General features: G+C 34.0%; 1 protein-coding gene across 4 annotated transcripts in view; it reads left to right on the top strand.

Moving 5' to 3' along the window:
• slc20a2 (solute carrier family 20 member 2) overlaps window positions 1-14,291 on the top strand; it is a 127,561-nt gene extending 113,270 nt beyond the window's left edge. For 3 of the 4 annotated variants that reach the window (XM_039750365.1, XM_039750366.1, XM_039750363.1), the window contains exons 8-11: window positions 494-1,094; window positions 2,426-2,611; window positions 9,115-9,199; window positions 12,182-14,291. In XM_039750365.1, the coding sequence (XP_039606299.1) occupies window positions 494-1,094; window positions 2,426-2,611; window positions 9,115-9,199; window positions 12,182-12,346 (1,037 nt within the window). In that variant the 3' untranslated portion in view covers window positions 12,347-14,291. Of the gene's footprint in view, window positions 1-493; window positions 1,095-2,425; window positions 2,612-9,114; window positions 9,200-10,133; window positions 10,219-12,181 lie in introns of all 4 variants that reach the window. The other variant, XM_039750367.1, reaches the window with a different exon arrangement.
• The last annotated feature ends 1,894 nt before the right edge of the window (window positions 14,292-16,185 follow it).

Here is a 16,185-nt window from a genome sequence, read left to right as displayed (position 1 = left end):
GAGTGGCTGTCGAGAAAAAGATGTGTGGCACCCCAAAACCAAGACTTGTTATAATAAATTTGTGTGTATATTTATGACAGTAAACAACATAAATGATTAATATTACCGATCAAAAAAGAAACTCTAAGGACAAAACAATAAATACTCATCACAGTCCAGTTTCACAGATGTAGAACTTAAAGGATCTGCTCCTAACTTCTTAGTGCCAGATATCACAGGATACCTTCAGAGGTCTTGTGAAATCTGTGGCTGCTCAAGGGGGACCTACATAATGTTAGACAGGTTGTTTTGATGTTGTGCCTTATCAGTTTATATTTGTAAATATGCATTTGTAAACATGTTACATATTACAACAGTGCTTTGAAATGAAAAGTAGTAGCCACGTACTCTCAAAGGCAATAATTGCCACCCTATATAATTGAGAGAACATGGGAGTATCACAAAGTATGTAAATGTTTTTGTGGAAATTAAGACTAATAACTAATTTTTTTAGGGAGAACATCTTCCATGACCAATGGATGTCTCAAATCACCTCTGTCCAATGGATCTTTCAGCTTTGATGGCCACATGCGAAGCGATGGCCACGTGTACCATACAGTTCATAAAGACTCTGGTCTTTACAAAGATCTTCTACATAAAATTCACTTGGGTCGCATGGAAGATGACCGTACTCCTCCAGTACCTGACAACTCTTATCGCTTGCTTCGTCGCAACAACAGCTATACATGCTATACTGCAGCAATCTGTGGCATGCCTGTTCAGCCAGCTTTCAGATCATCTGAGCCGACTGCTCCCGAGGACAGTGAGAAGTTGGTGGGAGATTCTGTATCATACTCTAAGAAGCGCGTTCGCTATGACAGTTACTCAAGTTATTGCAATGCAGTTGCAGAGGCAGAGATTGAAGCTGAAGAGGGTGGGGTAGAGATGAAATTATCTGCAGATGTAAGGCCGACACCTCAACCACTCTCCCAGGATGATGCTATTGAAGAGGAGAAGGAAGAAAAGGACAAGCCTCAGGTGTTCCTGCTGTTTCATTTCTTACAGATTCTCACAGCTTGCTTTGGTTCTTTTGCACATGGTGGCAATGATGTCAGGTAATCTAGCTACTTTTGTTTTCACCAATTAAATCTAACATTTTTTAGGAAATGTGTTTGCGATAGATGATGATAACAAAAATGCAGCACTGTGTAAATAAATTAAATGAGTATATTCTTTCTGAGTAAAGCATAACAGAGTTTTAAGGTTTGGATAAAATGTTTTAGTATGGATCAGTCTGATATGGGCTGTAAGCTAGCACAATGGTTAGAGCTGCTACTGTGAAGATCCAGTGTTCTGTATTCATCCCATACCCAGATGTTGTCTGTATGGAGTTTACATGTTCTCCCCGTGTTCATATGACTTTTTTTTTTTTTTCCAGATATTCCAGTTTCTGTCTCACATCCCAAAAACATATATGTTTAGTTAACTGCCAATTCTAATATGGCATGTAAGCATGAACATTTGAATGTGTACATGAGTGGCCCTGCAAGCAGAGAGTTTCTCCTGCTTTGTGTCTAGTGGTGCTGAGTGTGGGCTCTGGTTCTCCTAAGACTCTTAATTAGATTAAGTCGGTTTCTGTCAGTTCAGTCCTATTTCTAAGCAATTCACAAATTGAATATAGTACCTTTTCAGGTGAATACTGGTCCAGAAATGTTTTTTAGTTGACAGAATTTATGAACATCACTTATAACAGGCATATATCTAGAGCACGTTATACGTGTATAAGCCCTTTGAATTAGGTGCCTACCAATAGTACAGTTATGAGTTGTTTAATGTGTAGAGTTGTCAGCAACCAGATCCTTTATTAACAGAAATCCACACTGGCTGGTATGTTTGTCCATCCTAGCCTACATTCCAGGATATAACGTACAAACACACTTTGTCATGCTGTAATAATTTAAGAGCCCTAAACAATATAGTTTGAACTATGTGGGGAGCTCCCAGGCTTACATTATGACCACCAGTTAATACAAATTTGTAAAGGAATTAGCTCATAATTTTAAATAATGTAACTTTTCTGAGATTTTCGTTATCTAATGTAAATTTGATTTTTTTTCCCAAATTAATACAATTGGCATGATAAAAAATAAGTAAAGCATAAATATGTCAGTTTACTTGCTAAAATTAAATTTTGATAAGTTAAATAAATTAGCATGAAAGTGGGATCTGTGTATACATGTATATGTATATATGTATATATGTATATATGTATATATATATATGTATATGTATATATGTATATATGTATATATATATATATGTATATATGTATATGTATATATGTATATATACAGTGTGTATGTATGTATGTATGTATATGTATGTATAGTTTGCACTCTTATTAATAAAATATACAATGGGTAAACTGATATTATTTCCTCCACAGTAATGCTATTGGCCCACTGGTTGCACTTTGGATGATTTACAAGCAGGGTGGCGTAATGCAGGATGCCCCAACTCCAATCTGGTTGCTTTTTTATGGAGGTGTAGGCATTTGTGCAGGCCTATGGGTTTGGGGTCGAAGAGTCATCCAAACCATGGGCAAAGATCTGACGCCAATCACTCCTTCCAGGTAATTTATTAAGTGTATATCTGCTGCATGCTGAAACCAATTGTTAACATTTTTTAAGATTATAATAATAATATTCTATAAGATATATTTAAGTCTGAATGTGGCTAAAATATGCTGTAATGTGTTTATATGTACACCATATGTACAGTTTAAAAAATACCTTTTGATCAACTTAAAAAACAGAGTTAGACTGAATATACAAGAAATAATTCCAAACAAGCCACATTTCAAATGTATTTTCAATCATTATACCCTGCTGCTAGTTAGATTTTTGGAACTCTAAATATTTTTCTGTTTTTCTCCTTAATTTTGAACAAAGCATATTAGTATGAAAGGTATATATTTAGGATGATGGCATTCAATTTTAATTCCCTTGTTTCTTGAATTTTGAAAATGCTTCAACAGAAGTACGTACATAACAGTGTATTGTCTAGCATTAACATATTTGTTTGACATTCTAGATTATTTCACTTCTGATAGGACCTCTTCTCAACCTTTCCTGCCTGTTATCCTGCCTGTTATCAGTAGATATTTGCAAAGGGACTGTGGAGGCTCCATCCCACAGGATATTTTTTTAGAATTTCATGTAAAATATTGTTTATTTTTTGGGGAAAAAAAAAATCTTTAGACATTTACCTTTATTTGGGGAGAGCTGCAGTAATGGTTATACATTTCAATACTAAAATAAAATGTATAATAATTTTAACCACTAATCAATTTTCAGTTGAATTATAAATGAGTATTTATACAGCTAACATTTGTAGAGTATGCATTTATTTTAAAATGATGGAGGTTTGGGATTTAACCTATTCCCTAAGTAGAATGAAAAGCTTTCATGCTTAACATAATGTATGATAACAGAGTAAATGCCTTTTCAGTGCACATAGCAGCTTGATAAAATTGGCTTCTCTATTTTTGTGCGTATTTGGTGTTGGTTGAACAATTATCACCTTGTTTTTAAATGATCATTTACTACTGTCCTGTTTACTAGGTGTCAATTGAGGGTTTATATACAGTATATCATGTTTATATATTGAAAGCATAGGGTTAACTGTCAGAGTACAATTCCAAATGTTTTAAATCATGTCTGTTAATCTTTGATTTATTCAGTAAAGATGCATTGGGTTAAGGTGCCTATGTTTTATTTTTAACATTAAGATCTGGCAAATCCAGAATAAGAGAAGTCCTGCATGGCTACAGTAGCTGCATATTTTGCTTTCTGCAAATGAGAACAATGGAAGCTAACATACACCTGGGCATTAATACCTAGTTTAACTAACTATGTGTTTAGTGATTAAAAGGATTTGAAAATTTTAATTGAAGAGACCAAAAACTAACAAATTATATAAATTAGATACTGCTCTAAGTGGTGAAATGTTTTGAAACACTCCCATTTTTCCAGATTATACTCAAATTTAAGCAGTTCAAGTCCAGTGAATAACCTGAAATGATACAAAGGAAAGCAGTAAACTGCCAGAGGGAAAAGGCAAAAAGTTTAGGTTACCAAAAAGTTAAAAAAAAATGTCATTTTCAGTTACACAAAAAAGTATTTTTCTATGAACAAGAAATGGATTAATAATTTAAAGCTTTTATGCAGCAATGGAAGTTAAGCCTTTAAGTTAATGTAAGCAATTCCTACAGGTGTCCCAGCTTGTGTTGGTCATTTACACACCCTCTGTCGGTAAAAAAAGCACTGTTGGAACAAACTTCATTGCTACACCCTTTGAATCATTATCTGGGTAATACTGAACTGCAGGAAGTATTATGCTGCTATTATAGTGGCATGAAAAAGACAATCGACATATAGACCGTTACATATGTTTTCAAAGACTATCTTTCCTTTACAGAAACTTCAAAAGAAGCCAAGGTGTCAGTGAGTATAGTTTCCTACATCATTAAAAGGAACTTAGAAACTGGAAGAAATTCTGACAGGAACAGGTCTGACAATTTCTGAAAGTCAACAGCTTGCATGATGGGCACCTCACAAGATAACCGCTTCAAGCACAGCTTAACAGCTTAGAAATATCAATATACCCAATTGTCTATTTGTTCTGCACTGTTATTTCAGAGTACACGGAGACTGGCAATAGTTTATTTTCCAGTATTAGCAATGATTTCAAAGTCATCTCATCACAGTTGAAAATGACACATGTTCACTTTTGCTACTGTCTGGTGAGGTGCCTAACATGTAAACTGTTAACTCTGAGGAAACTTGTCTGATGCTGTTGTGTCTTTCGGTCTGGCAGACCTGCTCTGCTCAGCCTCCTCCAGTTTTCAAGTTCCTGTTGATCTAGGAATCTGAACTCACTGACACCTTGGCTTCCTTTGCAATTTTTCTAAAAGAAAGAAGAGTACTTTTAAAGGTTATAGTGATCTGTCTTTCTTTCTTTGACGGTCTTTTTCTTGCTGTTATGATAGCAATATGTAGTGCAATATTGTACAACTATTGCTTCAGAGGGTGTATTGATTTTAATACAGACAGTGGTTTTTAAATCATCAACAAGCTGGACACCTGTAGGAATTGTTTGCTTCAACTTTCAAGGCTTAATTAACTTTCATTGATGTAGATAAGTTAAGTTGTTCACCTATTGCTATTTCCCTGAAAAGGTCTATTTTTTTATCATTGTACAATTTCAGGTGATTCACTGGACTGGAGCTGCTTAAATTTCAATATGAAACTGGTATTTGGCACTGAAAACCAACATTCTCTACAGCCATCCAAGACCGAGTTTGTCCATTCTAGCCTCCTAGAACTTTTTCATAATACTAGTAAATATGGCGCAGAATATGTTTGCCAATTTTTCCTCACAGACTATAAATGCTAATTACTTCCTTGATAAAATAAATTTTGTCAGTGTACAATTGGAACTGCAGAAAAATGCTTAGCACCTCTTAGAAACAAGCTATTTTAAATTTCCTGCTCCAATATACTTTATACTTTTCATGAACCCAAATTGGATCTCTTAAATTTTCTTCACAAGGAGCAGCTTTGACTTTGATTCATGTAGTGTTATATTTGATCACATTTGTCCCAGGCGCTCATAAAATGTACATTACGATTAGATGTTTATAATTTGGCAGTACAGAAAGATAACCAAAGTGGATCTCAACAGTATGAAATAAAGTTTCCTATGCTGTTTTCTTACTATTGATTCTCATGATGATTGCAGACGTAAGACAAAAGGATGCACATGGCTGCACAATGAGAAACCAAGATTCACTTGGAAAGTATTTTGTGCTCATTGCATCTTGGGGCTTATCAACTTAAAAAGTTTCAAAGACCCAGTGAGAACATAATTATTTCACTATATTATGATGTTTTGTATCATTTCACGTTGAATTTGTGTCATAAAAAGATCACCCTCTAATATTTATTTCTTACATTCAGTACAGTATATTGACTAATGTAACTTAATGCCAAACTATTAAATAAACAAGTATTAAAAGAAAATTCAGCCACTGTATGAGTATTTATATGTTAATTTTAAAATATTGTAGAATTAAGTTACAGGAGAAACAAAGTTGTAAAAATTGGGGGGAAAATAAAAAATCTTGTTTCAGGACATTACTGTTCAGGACTGTATTGTTGATTGTTCTATAATGGGTAGCCAACTCCAATCCTAGAGAGCCACAGTGGCTACAGGTTTTAGTTCTATTTTCTTAATTAGTGACTAGTATTTGCTACTTAGTCACTTTAATTAAGGGCTGAGCAATGTCAGTCCTGGAGGGCCGCAGTGGCTTCAGGTTTTTAGTTCCAACCCAATTGCTTCTTGAGAAATCATTCATTGCTGATGAAGCAGGTATTGCTCAATTTACATTTTATTGCTTCATTTTAGTGGTCTCTCTTGTTAAGATTTTGAACCCTTAATTGCTTATTTTAGTCTTAAAAACAGCTGTATTCATTGTTTCACCCACTCCTTATTAGTAATAACATGCAAAAGACAAAGGGGCCAGCAGTTCTCCATCTAGCTTGTCTCCATTTTCACCCATGAGTATTCATCATTCACTATTTGGTTTAATTAAGAACTAGAAAGGAAACTGAAAAGAAACTGAAGAACTCAAAATTACTCATTTGTTTTAGGCTTCAAATCACTTGAATGATACATGTATCATTAGAAAGGGAAAAAAACTGCGATTTAAGAATGAACTGACATGGTAGAGTGAAAACACTATAAAACCATGAAATTAAATAAGCTATGTTATTGGTGAGAATTGGCTTCTAATTAAGTACTGGGTTAGAACAAACACCTGCCGCCACTGCGGCCCTCCAGGATTGGAGTTGGCCACTCCTGTTCTATAAGTTGGAGGGGGTAGAGTTTGTATGATATTTTGACTAAACCCTCACCCCATAATATTTATGGGGTTTTGACAGACATTTACATTTTGTCTGTTTTTACCTGCCGTAATAAAGCAAATATTGAAGAAGAGGAGCAAATTATTAACTGTGGCATTCTTAATAAATAAGCCAATGCAAGCTCAATCAGACTTTTTAAATATTAAAGTAGTCTGTTGGTCTTGTGAAGGCTTCTATCAGTATACAAATATACCACCTACACTTCACCACAGGTAATCCGCCTGAAGCTAAAAGTATGTTTGGACCTGGCCAGTACTAATGGGAGACCAACCAGTAGAGCTTAGGTTGCTGCTGGAAGAGGTGTTGGTATGACCCTGTGATCTGAGTGTGGATCACAATGCCCCAGTGCAGTGACAGGGACACTGTGCTTTAAAAATGACGCTGTTCTTCAGATGAGACGTAAAATCAAGGTGCTGATTCTTTGTGATCATAAAAGATTGCTGGGCATCTTTCGAAAAGAGTAGGAAATTTCTTAATATTCTGGCTAAATTGTTCATTATGACCATGTTCATTCTGGCCCTGTAATCATACCTAACCTCTAATTGGCTAACCATCTCTCGCACTCCTTCACCACCTAATTGCTAATGTGTGGTGAGCGTACTGGCACAATAATGGCTGCTGTCACATCATCCAGGTGAATGAAGCACATTAGTGGTGTTGGAAATAACTCCCTACTGTCTATGTAAAGCACTTTGAGTAGCCGGAAATGTGCTATATAAATGTAATTCATTATTTTATTATTTTTAAACTGAAAGAAAATTATAATTTTGTATGAGTCGTTCGTTTCATTCTCATTAAATTCATCGCCCACTACCTTTTTCGTAACGATCCTTTGACTTAAGTTTAGGCAATATGCTTAGGACCAGTGATACTCAAAGGACCAAGGAGGGTCACAGGCAGACTCTTCACTTTTATTGAATTATTTGAATGCAGTTTATACTTTTTATGTAAATTTTATTGTAGACAACCTAACAGAGACCAAATACAATTTTATCTTTTATTGCTATAACTGATGACTCTCATCCAAAGCAACTCTGAAAATACAATCGTATAGTACAGTTATCGACACATTTCAACATGAAGACTACTTGCATGCTATGTTTATTTGTTGTTTGTCACAAAGTGAGAAAATTATGGGAATTTAACTGCCTGTTTTGCCTTTTACAAACGGGTTCACTGAGCCATTAGGCCCTGTTGTTTGCAGTATGCTTGGTAACGCCATTTTTTATGTCAAAAGAAGTCCTTAATGGTGGCCACTTTGGATCAGCAGGCATTGTTACTAATAACTGTTCTTCACTATTATTTACACTTGTCCCTTTTCATAGACTAAATGCATGTTACAAATGGATGTCTATTTGGGTAATAACTTTATATTCATTCTTTGAACTCTATTGTGATTAAAAGGTTAGTTAGAGTGAATGTGTAAAGCCAGTTTGACTTGGCAGAGATCAGTATGAATGTCCAGTGCCATGGATCTGTTGCATCTGAGGATTTATAGCACAGAATTCAGTGCTTTTGATTCAGGACTTTAAGTGGAGACTTCTCAAATGTAACCTTTTCATTTTTTGATGTCTTAATTTTCATTATGTGGCTAAAATTTTCAATTCCCTTTAGCAAAACGAATCACGTGTACTATCTTGTTTAACTTTTTGAAAGTTTAGATCATTAAATCCTACCCTGCCCAGAGATTTGTGTGAATTTAATACTTGCGTATATTTAAGTGCACTTACTCTTTAGTTAACTTGTATATATTCTTTGATTTATGAGGAAATGCAATATAGGGCTAATATATACAGTATTTGTATGCTGTACTTGAAAACTTGTTTACTTTTTTATATATATATATATATATATATATATAATTTGAATGTTTACTTGGTCATTTAAGTAAATATACCCTGATAGTGGAGAAATGTGCTTTGAAAAAAGGTTGACTGAAAGATGATATGGGAACCTAATCTGATTTCTTTTTAATGGTTTATATACATGGCTAGCTATATTTATGTGGCATTGTAAGTATGGATTAATGTCTGGGGAAAAAAGGTGTAAGGTAAGAAATCTGAACTTGCACATGTGTGCTCGAAGAAGGCTGCCGCAAAACACAACAAAAAAATGACTGTGAGGTATTGTTTCTTTGTGCCCCCCGCAGTGGATTCACTATTGAGTTGGCTTCAGCGCTTACTGTTGTCTTTGCCTCCAATATTGGACTCCCTATCAGTACCACACATTGCAAGGTATGCCTTTGCCAGATGACTGCAGTCCCCTGCAGTATGGCCTCCTCTGCTCATGGCAGCTCAGATCAGTTTATTGTGGCATAGCCTCTTGAAATAAAAAGACACATTTTTCACATTGAAAAGGTTATTTTTATGCGAATTGCTTTAAAGCAAATGTAGAAATAAGTATTAATTAATGAAGTTAAAAACTGTACGGAAAATAACATTTTGAAAGTGGCTTACAGATTAAAGAGAAGTTACAAACATCTAAGAATTCATATGTAATAATACTTTGTATTGTGGTATACAGTATACTGTGCACACATGCTTGTAGTGTTTATTATACGCTTTCTATTAAAACTGGCATATTTAAATGATTTATTAGATTATACACAAACATACTACTTCAGTATGTTTATTTTGAATAATTAAAATAAATGTATACTCATGAGTAGTGTTGAGAGCTTCTGTGTCATTTCACATAAGGAATTAGGAAGTTATTTTTTTCTATTAAATAACATCAATAGGCCTTGTAAAATGTTGCAAAGGACAGCTTTCAACAGCTTAGTTGAAATTAATTTTTCAAAAATATGCTTATTTCACAGTTTATATACAGTATAGTAAGAATAGTATGTTTATATATTTCAATAAATTGAAACACTGAACAGATAAAACACTGGAATGTATTTTTACATGTCTTTCTCTGAATAAATATTCATCACACAGTTGTACTGTTGAAAGTGTGTTATTGAGTGTTAAATGATGACTTCATAGCCAATGAACCCAATTAAAATAAGGCCATCAGTGACTGATCTGACGAAGCCATAATGAGTGAAACTGATTCCAATTTTTCCTTCCCTCCTTCCTTTACTCATTGCATGTTACGGTATGTGGGATACTTTCCAGTTGTCTTGTTGTACTAAATCCTCTCACTGTGTTTATTATTTCTTTTCAGTGGATTTTGCATTGAAATAATGAGTGCACTAACTGTACTCGTTGCCTCAAATGTGGGCATTCCAATAAGCTCCACTCATTGCAAGGTATTGGAGTGTGCAGTGATGGTCACAATCAAACTGCTAATAAAAGAAGAGAAAAACTACTTTCTAAATTCATTTAGAATATATTTATTCTTGCATTTTGCCTTTAAACCTCATTTTAAAATGACATGCATACTTGTATGTGCAGTGAAGATGTGTACATTTGGATCAATGTTTAATAAAAAACTAATCAAATAAAAAGAGTTAAGAAAACATAACCAAGTGGTATAAGAGTTGGACCTGTGTCTCAAAATGGTTGCAGGTTCAGAGTAGATTTCACCTGGAAGAATATGTATGTTTTGGGACTGTCTTCTGCAGGTGTATTATGTAGAATATTATTTGGTGAGAAATAGATGATTACTAATCTGAAGTGTAGAAAATGAAAATGCAAAATTGTTTATTTTTCTTACTATTCAGCTTTGGTAAAAAGCTATTTCAGTTTTCGGTGTACAATAAATGCTGTTTGAATTGAACACATTATTTGGTCATCGAGTGCCACTTTTAGAGCAAATGCTCCAGATGCAGACTCCTGAGAGGATGTCAAATTCATTGCTTCTTGAATTAAAATAGCCAGCATTCACAGTATTTCTGTGCCACTTTTTCTTGCAGTCTGGTGCGCTTGCAGTCAAAAGTGTGAATGTTCTCTATTGTTATATTCAATAGTCGTGGTCGAAGAGATTGGCAACATGCTACATTTTGTGATTAGCACATACAAGTAACAATTTGATTGAACTCTGTACACATGACAGTGACCCTATAAACATATTTTATAATGTATTTGTACTCTTTAAGTACAGAGTTAAGTCTTGCTTCTTGCTATTTATTTCCGTTAATTCCCCTTTGCAGGAAGTTATTCAATGTAGTTTTCCATAGCAAGAAAACTGACATTTCAGTTCTTTGCACCCAAGTGTGAGATTTTACCACACACACTGTTGGATGTGCAGGAGCAGGTTTATTTTACAGGAATCTTTAATGAGTTTTTGTTAGGTTGACATACTGTAGCATTTCACAGATTGCTCATATAATGTTACGATCAAGTGAAAATGTTAATTTTAATCATGTGTTTAAAGGCAAAAATAAAATTCTAGAAATAGCAATATTAAACAATAGCTTTCTTATTTCTTGTTTTCTCTTCCATTTTTTCTTTTATTTTAATCATTTCACTTATGCTTGCTTTAACCCAATAAATGTAACAAGTAACATTTCAATTTAAAATTTGCTTTGTAAGACAAATTGGTTTTGCTGATATCATAATGCCATGGTTTGTTCAGTTTTTACTTGGTATCTACAAAATGTAGTTTTGCCAATGTAAATATATTAATTTTTTTGGAGCCAGTGTTTAATCTGAATCGGTTTAAAAAATATAGTGCTGTACTAAGCACTGTAGATTTGAATAGAAGAGTAATCCCCTTGTTTTCCCCCTTGGCTTTTTACTTCATAAGTACCTTTGAAATAATTAATTATATTTTTGTATTAAAAGCAAAAGCTTCAGGGGTGAATAATAATTTAATACATTGTTTTCATGCCAAAAAAATCAAACATACTGTATCTGCTAATTGTCCTGGAATTAATCTGAAAGTTTAGTCAATTGTGTGATGCTAGCTTCACATGAGAATGGATTCAGAAAAAAAAGCAATCATTTAGTTTATTAATCATCCTGGACTCCCCAAAAATACTATTTGTGGACAGATGTTGCTTTAAGATTGTGTATAGTTTATACTGTGCCAAGTTTAACTACAATCTGGGGAAAACAATAAAATAATTGCAACTTAAAGTGACTTTTTGAAATTGTAGTCTTAACTGAGTTCATCAATGAAACTTTATTGCATCCTGTATAAGAAAGACCTGGATAAACTGTGGCATGTCTGGTATCAGCGGTTTCTGTTGCTTTGTACTTGATTGTATGTAGTCAGAGCCAAGTTTCCTCAAATGCTGTAACATAACTGTTTATTTATCACACTTGCAGGTTGGCTCTGTGGTGGCTGTAGGATGGATCCGATCCAAGAAAGCTGTGGACTGGCGTCTTTTTAGAAATATCTTTTTAGCCTGGTTTGTGACCGTTCCAGTAGCAGGATTATTTAGTGCTGCTGTTATGGCTCTCTTTGTCTATGGCATACTTCCATTTGTCTGAGCATCTCATCATTATCCTCTCTATCACTCCATGGCACAGAAAAAGACAAGCAACCTATACATTTTGGGTAGAGCTGGAATGAAAAGTGATTAGGGCAGGAGGCCAACATTTTGTCTAAACCATCCACAAAAAGCAAATAAGGACTGATTTTTATTTTTTTCCAATTTTAGCTTAATGTACATAACACTGTATTTTTGCTGACATGGTGGTATATAACTTGTATGTGGTGCAGTTTAAAAATATACATAAATAAATAAATATATATATATATATATACCTACACACATAACTATTAAAATGGTATTAGTTAAAATGATCAAGTCATTTTGCAAAATGGGTGGGCAGGTATAACAAGAATGTTTCCCTTTGTTTTTCTTATAAGCAAATGTATATATTGTACATCAGTTGCAGATGTTCTTTATTTTTTATTTTTTTGCTTTTAACACAGAAGAGATGTGGTGAATCAAATGTTGCTTGTCATTATGACATGTTTTAAAACGAGGTACTCAATAATCCACACTACTGATGGTAGAGGAAGGGAGAGCGGCCACACCATGATTTGTTTTTCTTTTTAATAATAATGCCAGAATCTGAAATTGATGGCAGTGATCTGATTCTAATAAAATGTAATGTGTATTTTAAAATTGACTTAACATTTTTAATATTGTATTATAATGTAATTTCTACTGTAAATACTTTTTAAACATGATAAAGTATTAGTTGCCATTATTTTTCCTTCCTTTTTTATTGAGGTGCATTTCCATAATACCCGTTTTAAATAAGAAAGAACTGAATGTACCAAAGATATAGAAGAATATAAATTGCAGCAGTATTTTAAAATATTTTTCTAATCAATGACAGTTTTCCAGTGTCCAAAAGTTAAAGCGATTTTACTTTCCCATTTAACTTAGCTTAGGTTTCCCATTTTTCTTTTTTTATTTGCACATGCAAGTTTTATTTGAGTTTACCTTATCCAGTATATCTTTATATCTTACTTTCTTTATTAGACTAGAATTCCTGTTTTCAAATTGAATAACTTTAGTAAAACTTAAGTCATAGTCGTTAAGAGAGATGTTCAGCAATTGTTGCCAATTTTGCAGCCCAGGCTTTCTAAGTTATTAAATGTGGAGTAAATCTAATTGCCAATGATATATTTGAAGGTATAAAATTTTCAGCATAAAGTATTTTTTTAATCTCTCATATATTATATTATATTATATAATATAATATAATATAATATGATATAATATAATATAGAGAGAGAGACTTGAGCTTTGTAATTTTGTTTCCCGGATTTTAGTTTTTTTTTAACCCACATTTAATAATTTACTCCCTAATTATTTCAAGAGCATCATGAGTCAAGAAAATACTTCAGTCCTATAGGGTAAAAATCCCATAGAAATAATTACAGTTTGTGTATAAATATATCTACAAAAAACAAACAATAATCAAAGGTGTCAAAATATCGGTCTGGAAGGAGTGGAGGCCACAATGTCACATACTTTAAAGCAGATTTTGTGATATTGCCCAGTTGGTTGTCCCAATCAAATATTGCAGGCTAGTCCTTGCTCTGATATATACCATGTTAGAAATTAATTACCCATCATTTTATTTTCTTGGGTCACAAATAGAAATATACAAATGCACAAGAAGATCTGGGAATTGGTGTCACACTTAAGTAAAATTAAACCAAAATATGCTTTATTTTGGATTCGGCTTAAATCTGTTTCATCTCATAATCACTAAGAATAAATTTTGGAAGACTCAACTTCCTAGAAGATGCCATTTACTTTATGTTCTGTGATAATTTTTTCTGTTGTTTAAATGACACATTTTTTTCATTCTATATTTTATACTGTACTGTAACTTGGATATATATCTTTCACTTCTGCCAAAAGTGACCATCTTGCGTACCTTTAATGGGAATTAAAATTACAAAGACACATTTGAAAGTGTTGTTGTTTTTATTTAGTGTTTGTTTCTTTGTTCTGTTTTTATTTAAAGTTAACAGTAGTATGTGTAATACTAAAGAGTTTTTAAAAAAATATATATATATATATATTTCTCAGGTCTACATATTCCAACTCACAGTCACAGGGGCTGCAGCCTGCCGTAACACTCATGAGATTTCTTATTAGACAACTGTTTGCAGCCATCCCATGTTTTTTCTTGCAACAAAAACCTTGAGTGGCGACTGCTGTACTCTAAATCTAAAAACAATACCTGAACAGGAAGTGGTCACTAGGCAGTACTTAATGTGTTGCAACTGAGATTGAAATAATTATTTTATGTCTGATGTGTTAGTGGCCATGTTGAATTATTTTCTACAACATTTATTTTTATTGCCACCCCTACATAAAAGGGAACAGCGTAAATTCTATGTGAAAGGTCAGTTGAGTTCCCTTAAGTATTCAACAAGGCATGTGAAAACATTTTTATTGTACACTGGTATTGCATGTAGTTTTCTTTTATCATAGTTAATGTTTGCTGTTTTTATTTGATTGTGCAAGGAAACCTTTGCTTAGGTTTGGTCCTTAGTTTAAGTGGACCTTTAAGAATCAGGCAGACTATAGTTTCCTAAGTGCCTATAGAAAGTCATTATACCCTTTTTAAATGGTTACTTTGTCATACAGCCTGAAATCAAAAACCTTGATCACAAGAAGATTTTACCAGCTTTATTTACAAAAGTTGCCTTGCGACATCAAATTGTTGAAAAGAAAGTGATCAGAAAATTAAAAAATGAAAAACAAGAATGGCAGGAGAGGGAAAAGTCATCTATCCCCTGTTCTAATACTCAGCAGAGGCACCCTTTGCTGTAATTACAGCCATCAATCTTTTTGGATACGTCTATACCAGCTTTGCTCACCTAGATTAGTAAATTGCAGAATTGTTTGAGTTCAGTCAAATTCAGTGGTGAGCAGCAATGGTCTGTTCTCCAAGTCCGTCCACAGATTTTCTATTGGATTTACGTCATGGCTCTGACTTGGCCACTCAAGGACATTCACCTTCCTATCTTTAAGCCGCTGTGGTGTTCTTTTGAGTGTATGTTTAGGATCGTTGTCATGTTGGTAGGTGAATGACCTTCTCATCTTCAGCTGTTTACCAGACGGATGCAGGCTTTCCTCCAGATTTAAGGTGTACTTGGCAGCATCCATTTTCCCTTCAATCCTGGCCAATCACCCAGTCCCTGCTGAAGAAAAACATACCCACATAATGCTGCCACTACCATGCTTCACAGTGGGTATGGTGTGTTTTGGGCGGTGTGCTGTGTTTGCTTTTTACCAACCATAGTACTTGGAGTTCAATCAAAAAGGTCAATTTTGTCTCATCTGACCACGGGCACATTTTCCTCAAGGCAGCAGTATCTCTCAGATGTGTTTTTGCAGATTAGTTTCTTTGTTGCCACCCTGCCATACCAGCCAGCTTTGTGTAAAGCATGAGAGGTTGTTGTCACATGCACAGATCAACCAGTCACAATCATGTAGCCTTGTATGTCCTTCACATTTGCCTTTGGCTTCTTGGTAGCCTCTCTGATCAGTGCCTACCCAGCTTGGTCATCCAGTTTGGATGAATGGCCTGATCTAGGCAATGTTTTGGTGGTGCCATATGCCTTATACAGGTGCCAGTCATGAAATTAGAATATCATGACAAAGTTGATTTATTTCAGTAATTCCATTCAAAAAGTGAAACTTGTATATTAGATTCATTCATTACACACAGACTGATGTATTTCAAATGTTTATTTCTTTTTATTTTGATGATTATAATTGACAACTAATGAAAGTCCCAAATTCAGTATCTCGGAAAATTAGAATATCAATTAAGACCAATGCAAAAAA

This window comes from Polypterus senegalus, chromosome 4 (genome assembly GCF_016835505.1).
Source record: "Polypterus senegalus isolate Bchr_013 chromosome 4, ASM1683550v1, whole genome shotgun sequence".
In the NCBI taxonomy this organism is placed as follows: domain Eukaryota; kingdom Metazoa; phylum Chordata; class Cladistia; order Polypteriformes; family Polypteridae; genus Polypterus; species Polypterus senegalus.
This window is presented reverse-complemented; position numbering and strand designations above follow the sequence as displayed.